Source organism: Eptatretus burgeri, chromosome 2, assembly GCF_056783735.1.
Source record: "Eptatretus burgeri isolate ZD-2024b chromosome 2, Ebu_testis_v1, whole genome shotgun sequence".
NCBI lineage: Eukaryota > Metazoa > Chordata > Myxini > Myxiniformes > Myxinidae > Eptatretus > Eptatretus burgeri.
Window position 1 is genome coordinate 53,025,431 of NC_140962.1, and position 9,050 is coordinate 53,034,480.

General features: G+C 41.8%; 1 protein-coding gene across 1 annotated transcript in view; it reads left to right on the top strand.

Moving 5' to 3' along the window:
* Positions 1-5,204, top strand: part of LOC147032054 (calcineurin subunit B type 1-like) — a 79,750-nt gene extending 74,546 nt beyond the window's left edge. Inside the window, exon 6 of the mRNA XM_085869341.1 lies at positions 1,145-5,204. Coding sequence (XP_085725467.1) covers positions 1,145-1,192 — 48 coding nt within the window. The 3' untranslated portion in view covers positions 1,193-5,204. The remainder of the gene's footprint in view (positions 1-1,144) is intronic.
* The last annotated feature ends 3,846 nt before the right edge of the window (positions 5,205-9,050 follow it).

A 9,050-nucleotide genomic window follows, 5' to 3' on the forward strand; every position in this document is an offset into this window, starting at 1 on the left:
ATGTAGAGAAGAGACCATGTGATAGTGACAACAGTCTTGAAGGACTGAACGAAAAAGTGCACGACATCAGATTCAGGAACAAGGTTATATATAAGGTCAAATAGGGAAATTAAAGAATGCAAAACTGGAGAGGATAACGAGGTTTTGATTTCGTTAAGAATGCTTTGACCTGGAAGGTCTGGGGGTGGGTAGAGAGAAAAAAGGATGTGTCTAGAAGAGAGGGTGTAAAGGGCAGCAATGCCTCCAACCTTACTACGTTGAGCAAGAATCAAGGTTTGAAACTCTGCTTCCTGCCAAGAGATGCCTTTGACTCTGAGAGCTTTAAATCACACTGTCTGCAGAGGGGCAATGTGGCAGGTAGCTACACACCAGTCCAGAATACGAAGCAATATTCCATAACGCCACACGTGAAGACCATTGTAGATTGCCACGAGAACCCAAAAAGACTTGGCTCTGGCAAATATCAAGGCAGCCAGCTTCGCCATTTGTTTAACTCAAGATGGGTTGAGGTTGATTGTAATACAAGGAACTCAAAGGCTGTACTTCAAAGTTTGACCACAGCAATAGTCAGAGTATTGCTTCGTGTTGAGGGGTTGAGTGCATGTGTAAAACTTTCCTGCATTGAATCACATGTTTCAGACAGTGGGTGAGTGACAATTTAAGACAGAATAGTGTGGGAGGAAAGAGGTTTACAGGATTATTTCACTGTATCTCTCCAATCTCCTTTGCTCATCAGTGTGGTTCCTCAACTTCAAGTGTTGTTGACCCTCATGATTTTTCCACAATATATATTTTCTTTTTTCTCACCATGTTTGTCCTCTAAGATATGTCCTCACCATTTAATCACTGCATTAATTTGTGCCACTTCCTGTGCAATAAAAAGGGTAATAGTAAAGATCTATGTTCAATTTATCAATGGTGTTAGTTTCTGGTGTTAGTTCTTAGTTACATTGGTATGACAGGGTTTTTTTTTTTTCCACTGAATTAGGCGATTCTTGTGAGTTCATTTAAATTCTGTAACAATCATTTAAGTCTTTCATAAGTTACACAACTAATTATGTAATTTAGTAGTTGCTTATAAGAATAAGGTTGTTGAATATAAGATAACATACTTTACTTTTTGCATCTGTCATGATCTATGCAGGTCGTCGGCGGGTTGGATTTTCACAAGAAGATGGTCGTGGATGTCTGAGCACTATATACTCGAGAGAAGAAGGGCTGCAACAGCGCTCTGTCCAGTTCTGCCAGCTGCTTGCTCACTGAGTGAGCCTGGGCTTCTCACTGCCCGATCCAGATCTGACTTTCAATCTACCAGGACAGCCCTCGCTAAGCGAGCGGAGCATAATGTATTGTCTTGCTGCCCAATTTTCTTCCACTTCTATCCCCAAATCACCAAGCCAGTCAAATAGTCCTCCTATTCCCCCACACACACACATCGATCTCTCCCCTGCCTTCGCTGTGGCCCTTTTCCACACTTTTATGCGATGCGCCACTTCCCCATAACCGTTTGAACAGAATTGGCACCCGATGATGCGCGTTCTCGGCGTTTGCATGTGCACGTGTTATGCTGTCACTGCATACCGTGTGCTGGGTGTCCTCGCGCAACTAGCTTTCGTAGTGTGATTCCATCAAAAATCAAGCCCCAACTGCCTGATATCCTCCATCTTGATAACTTTTCCTTGAAAGTATAAGCATGTCGAGGAAGATTGTTGCATGACTTTCCTTTAACCTGTTACAAGACCTGTTCTGGTGTTTCATTTTTTTTATATATATATATATATATACATTTTTTTTTGCCATTTTATCTTATGTAATAAACGTTTTACCTTGTTTTTCTAACAGTTTGTGTCTTGCAAGGTGCAGTTTATGTGAATATGAATGCTGTAACAATCATTGCATGACACCTGTATTTCCCTTGATACTTTGTCTCATCATCTGTATTTTCATGTTTTTTTTTGCATTTCTGTTGCTTCATTATGTGCCACCTCAGCATGTTTTCATGCAGTAACTAGCATGGTATAATTGGTTTTATTGAAACATCTTGTTGTTTACATGATCTTGTGCTGCGGTGTGGTGAGGCTTGAGTGGAGTGGGTTCACCACTTGCATAATGAACTAGTCGATGCTCGAAGCAAATATCACACACTGTGTCAGGGCCGATCTTGCCTCAAGCATCTCCACTTCCATGGCAAAGCTGCTCATTACAGTTTGCACCGAAAAAAATATTTATTTTATTGCTCTCTTGGATTTGAGAAGCTCTTGGCAGAAAAAAAAAACAAAAAAAAAAAACAAGGAAAAATTGCCCTGTCTTCGGAAATGATAATTTTCATGCTGGCTTTTGGTTTTCATTCAAAGGTGAAGCAGCCAGTTTGTGTCTTGCAGTCTAATTGCAAAGGGCACTCTGAGGCTGAACCAGTGAACATTTCCCATCGTTTCATTTTAATAGAGACTGGTTTTCCCTTTTGTCTTGCCTGCTCCAGTTGTTCTTTTAAAGAATTGATGACATGTTATTCCCCAGTAGGTCTTGGCAACATGACTTTTGTTTGTTGCAATTTAACAGATTTTTGTTCTGTCCCCCCCCCTTCCCCCACCATATTCTGCAAAATCAAAAAGTTCCTTGTTATATTTTGTTAGTCCAAGCAGGTTTTTATTTTTTCCATACAGGATCGGAAAGATGATTTTGCTTCCACCCGTTGTCCATAGCAATCTGTATTAGATGATTTAAACTCTGTTTATTGTTACCGTTCTTCATTATTTTTTCAAAGATATTTTTATTCTTAGTGTCCTGGAAAGAAAACATTTTTGGGAGCATTAAATAAAAGTCATTGTAGAGTTTCCCCCTCCCTTACAGTTGCTGAGAGATGGAAACCACATTCATTTAATGCTGGGTTCAGTTTAGCAGGATGCACAAGTTTTAAATAGTTCATGCAGTCAGCTTGGAATGTTTGATTACCAATGTTCAAGCAAAGGGAACACACAACCCGATTTGGCGTAGTCTCCCACTGTCGGAATTGCTACTAATGAGTTGTTTACAATTTGCTACCCATTTGAAGGCCAGCCTCAGCAAATAAGTACTGCATAATAGAAATTGCCACATCTGCAAACAGGTGTTGGTAAAGTCTGTTACAAATGCTTCCTGATGTGAAAAGTGCCAGGAACCTCCTCATCCACCTGCGAAGTGACAGGCTTGATTGAAGTGCAACTCACTGTACTGTCTTGTATAAAGTAACCATGGAAGTGGTTTCACAATGCAATTGAAACCATTAGGCATTGCCTTGTTAATGAAGAGTCAAAACTATTCCCTTTCTCAACACGTGCAGGCATCAGTATTTAAAATTGCTGGGCAGGCCATGATTTGTAATTTGCACCAACCGCTTCATCATATCCGTTGATGAAGAGCTTTTACACCAGAGGGACACCTGTCCAACCCTGCCATAACCTGTGCTGCCTCTCACCAAACACTTGTGTTTTGTAATGTGAAAATCGTCGGGTTTGAACATTTTAATATCACAAAGCCATTCTTAGCCATGAGATGTGGAGCTACTACTTTTTGTGGATCATGGAGAAACTCTTTGGAGGTTTAGTTTTTATAATGCACATTTGGTAATGTGTTTCGGCACCTTTTCCTCAGGTACGAGGTATAAGCTGCATAACCTGCCATCGCACAATCTGAGATGAAAATATCATCCACAGTTTCTATTTGTGAAGGATAACTGTTTTGTGCTCGCTAAAGTTTTGCTGAATGTTTCTCTGACCTAAGACAATCTGACACTTCAAAGTAAGGATTTCTTTTTGGCATCGAATGAGTTTTATTTTTAAAACAATTGTCTAATTTTTAACATTGATTTGTCAATAACCACCAAATTATTTGAGAGGCCTTTTCTATCTGCAAGAGATGATGATGATGATTTTATTGATGTTCACGTGAAGGCAATTTAATCTGATTTGCAGAGCACCATATCAAATGAAATGGCAGACACAAACGTAGCACATATAGTTGCTGTCACAGACATTGGAATTAGCCATTGTGGATACTGAAGTGCAGCATTTTCTTTTGGACAAATCGATACAACAATATTTATTTGTGAAAGCCATCTGCAAAATAAGTCATAGTAGTAGTAATCGTAGTGCATCTACAAATGTTCAACTTTGTGTTAATATGTTTTGCCCCTTTGGCCTAACTCAATTTGATTTTCTTTCAATATATATATATATATATATATATATATATATATATATATATATATATATATATATATATATATATATTTTTTTTAAATATTGTTATTTATTTTTAACAAATCTGCTTGTGCTGTTCAATACTACTGAGCTGTTTCTCTATTCAGCCTTTTTGATGTAAGGCTTTTCATGTGAGTTTAAAAAAAAAAGTGGAATAAAATGATTGCTGAAGAGGTATTGTTAAACTTTATTGCCAATATTCATGGAGTTAGGATTTACATGGTTGTGTTCCGTCACGTAAATTAATTTTGATGAGTGGTTTAATTCACCGATCGTTCTCTCATCTCAAAGTTTCAGAATAATGTATCGCACTCTGGAAAATTATTTAATTGCTCAGTCGAAATATTTTCTTTGTTCCTGAAAAAAAGTAAAAAAAATCAATCGAACACCACCAAGTAACATTCCATAATCAAAACTTTGATAGTCTTGTAACCCTTTTTATTTTGCAATTTTTTTTCCCATTAGCTTGCAAAAACTTTGCCAGAAGCTGACTGAACATTTCCAAAAATGATACCTGCAAGTTCCAAAGAAGAAAAAAATGCAACTTTTACAAATGAGTAAATCAGTACAAGTTTGGATTCTCTCAGTTCCATGGTGGAATTTTGAGCATGGGAAGGTTTGTTTTTAGATTTGCATGTCAAATGTAAGATGCACTTCGGCTATGGTCGTGGTTTGTGTTTTTGGTGAAAGTTTCCTTCTTTTTTTTTGAAAAAAAAAACATGAATTGTTTGCATGCCGCAAGTTTTTACATTTAAACTTTTCGATTGAAACATTGTAATATTTGCTGTTTATTGTGAGTTTACAACAAGCTGTGATGTTGAAAATTAAAAGCATTTGGTTTTGCTGTATTAAAAAACACGATGAGTTTGAGTTTAGTCACATGCATGTTTGCAACTTTGTACATTTATAAGTTACACGTTTCAGTTTTTACCTCGTCAAAATTGACAGTAAATATTTGTTTAAATCTTCAGATTTCAGTTTGAGTTTCTTCCATCGTGGTTTTTCATTTTGAGATGGGGGATTTTGATGGAACTTTGAAACTAATTATTCGAAAAAGCAATTCTTTAACAGTTGCTTTTCATTATCTGATTGCCGAAATCAGAGTTCAAAATATTCTGTGATTAAAATTGATTGGTTTAAATTGACCCACATCCTCCTCAACTTTAATGCTAGAGGAGTTTTTCAATAATATAGGGTACTATCTTTTCCCAATACATGACTTTCAAAATAACGTATGGAAAAAACCCATAATAATTGGGTGCATTGCAGAGAAACCCCAGGAAAAAGTGCCATTCAGGGCATGATCAAGTATATCTTGTGTGGGAGATGAGGATTTTTACCTAAGTGCCTCACAAAGCTTATAATAACAGGTTTATTTCTACTCAACTTCCATCATGGCCGAAGGCGGGCAAGCACTTCCGATCAGCACATTAAAGGATCTTCCTCGAAGAGGTTTTCTCGATGTGTCGGGAGAGGATGGCCAACGTTCTTGGCATCCCCTGTAGAGTATGATAGCACAGATTTGCCATCAAATTGGACTGGTTGGAAATGCAAGAGCAAGAGCTGCCCTCGCCGGTCTCGCGGTATGTGGAGGTGCGCCGTTGCGGTGTCCTTCGGCCTCTGGGCCAGGGCATTCCCCCTAAAAGGGTTGGTCAGCATGAGGCTCCGACTAGCAAAGCATAGTAAAGACCTTCCCTGGTGGGTTGTGCTCAGGCCTGCGGCCTGGAACCTTGCGGCACGGTGCCCCAAATGCATTGCACAGATTGTCGAAGTGCACCAAGTGGTTCACACTAGGCTGGCCTCTTGGGCCAGGTCCCATGGTTTACTCTGGTATGCTCCTCGCCAGTTAGGCAGCTTTTGGGCTCGTGCCCCTTGGGGGCCTGGCCTCACTAAAGGCCAGATGCGTTTTTGGCCACCAAACCAGGCGGGACTGGGCTTCGCTTGGCTATGGCTCCTGTTGGGATGCCGATTTGGCTTGCTTATCCCGGCCCTGGCTGGAGGGGGGGGGGTGAAGGGCCATGGCATAGTTCGACTCCACTGATGGATTCCACCAATCCTATTTGATCATGCATCTGACCCACACTTCCTTCAGCAATTCAGTTCCTCACTTCCCGGGGACATCAGATGATCTCATAGATCGAATGATGACCTGCCGGGCCACAGACTACATCCTAATGATGGGTGCAGATCCCATGAAGCGCTTGTGAATTTCGCCAGGAACCATCGCAGGGCATGTGCCGAGTCAGCTTCAGCATCTCTGGATTCGGTGGAAATCGGCTCGGGGGGAGGGGGGTTAACCCCAAGCACCAATCCTCCGGATCCTGAAGTGCCTTTGCAGCCAAGAGACCCATGCAGTGGTCTGGGCCAGGCCTAAACTGGGTGCCAGTATGTTGAGGGAGAGGGGGAGGAGTTCCCTGCCCTATCCCCTTGCGGGAATGAGATGGGGGGTCGGCTCAGCGCCGCCTCGCGGTGGCACTGGGTGGACCTGATGCTTTGATGGTATAATGAAGTTTTACAATTGATAATCTCAACAAATAAAATATGATAATACAGTGGGACCCGCTTAATAGAATCACTTTGGGCCGGACAAATTTGATTCTAATAAGCGGGTGATTCTAATATCTGAGTTCACCAGAGTTGTGGAGTATCAAGCGGATCAAATGTCGAGTACACATACGGAGACAAATACTCAGCATTTAATTTGATTTATATGACACACTTGCTCAAAACAATGTAACTTACTACTGAAAATAAAACAATTACACGTACAGTACATGTGTACTTTTCAAAGCAAAACAACATAGGTTTGTCGATGAGCCTACTCTGTAATGAAAAAATTGTCGATTGTTGCCTGCTTTAACGAGTCTGTGGCAATGGCGGTGACCTCCTTGTCAAGTTTGCGCAGGAAGGCCATGTTACTGAACCCATGTGATAGCAAACCAAGCCTGATCGTCTTAGCTGCAGACATCATTTCCTTGATGGTCGGGACAGAGATCTCCTCTTCCTCCTCTTCCTCCACTTTAGTGTCGGCGTCATAGTCTGCGTCAGTAGCAATTCCCATTTCGTGTTGGACTGCCAAAACGATGGCTTCGTCTGTGACATCATCGTCTGTGGTTTGGAGAGTGGCGTCCATGTTGACGAAGTCCTGCCATTGGTCGGGATCCATTTGAAGAGGGTTGGCTAACTCGACGTCGTCATTGCTCTCGACCCTTTCACCTTCGCTTGCCGCTCCGATGAAAATTCCTCCTTTGCGCCAGCAGTTCACTATGCCAGTAGTCTTCACATCATTCCATGCTGCGTCCGTAAACAGCATAGCGTCGTGGATCGTTATCTTTTTCGCCAAGTCACTCGCTGTCATTGCTCCATCCTCGTTGTCAATCTCAGTGAGCACTTTTCGTAGCATGGCACGGCGGTAATGAGCTTTGAATGAACGGATAATTCCCTGATCTAACGGTTGAAGAACAGAGGTTGTGTTCGGCGGGAGAAATGCCACAGTAATGTTCGACAGTTGAAGTGACTGGGGATGTGCCGGACAGTTGTCGATGAGAAGCAACGCTTTCTGGTCATGATGCCGAAGCTCGCGATTCCACTCATCGAGCCATTCAGTGAAGAGGAAACCTGTCATCCATGCGGAGGAAGTGGCTCTGGAGCGAACTGGAATTGTTTTGAGGCCTTTGAAACACCGTGGATTCTTGCTTTTACCAATACCGAAAGGAGGACGCTTAGCACCAGTCATCGAGCAGCAAAAAAGCACCGTGATTCTTTCCTTTGGCTTTTTCCCACCGCAGTGCTGATCTCCCTTGAAGAGGAACGTTCCGTCTGGTAAGGCCCGAAAATACAACCCGGTTTCGTCAGCATTCCAGATCTCATCAGCCGTGAAGCCTTCTACGAGATCCGGAAACACGTGGTCCAGCCATTGTTGTTTCCCTCCTACGTCAGCCGCCGCTGCCTCTCCATGAAGTTTCTTGTGGACGATTCCATGTCTTTTCTTGAACCGGTCAATCCAGCCGTTTGTCGCACTGAACTTCTTGTTGTTGAACTTTTCCACGAACTGAGCCGCTTTCTCCCGCATCAGAGGTCCAGAAAGCGGTGCTTCCTTTTCTCTAGAAGTTTGAATCCACTTGACCATTGCTGATTCGACATCGGGTGCGTTGCCGCTTCGCTTGCATTTCTGAGAAGAAGACGAATCCACTTGACCTTTCAGAATGGCCTCTCGATCTTTCAGAATCTTGCATAGGATCGGCTGGTTAATTTCCAACTTGTCTGCAGCTTCTCGTTGGCTCATTCTGGGCAAAGCGTCATATTCCCTCAGGATTTGTGCTTTATCAATGTTTGAACGATCCGTCCGCTTTCTGTCCATCGTGGAAATGACGACACGCCTAGTGCTTAGACTGCAGCTGTCAGCTGTCTGCCTATCTGTACAATGACTATCGAAATCACTGTAGTGGCATAGCGTTATTTTTAGCGTGATGTCAGCCGCCTGGTGGCAAAAGTTGGAACTGTGCGGCCAGTAGGCGCTGAACTGTCGAAGTGGATGGCCAGCAGCTGATTCTATTAAGTGGGTTTTTGATTCTAATAAACGGGAAAAATTGTGTACATTTAGATACAATGGAATCGGTCTCAACGATTTTGATTCTATAATACGGGTGATTCTATTAACCGTGATTCTATTAAGCGGGTCCCACTGTACAATAAAAAGAACACCAGAGCAGAATAAAAATAACATCAAGAAAAAAACAATTTTGCAATAATTTTACATTTCACATAACATCAAAGTTAAAAGTTTAACAATCGCAACAATTTATTAATTAT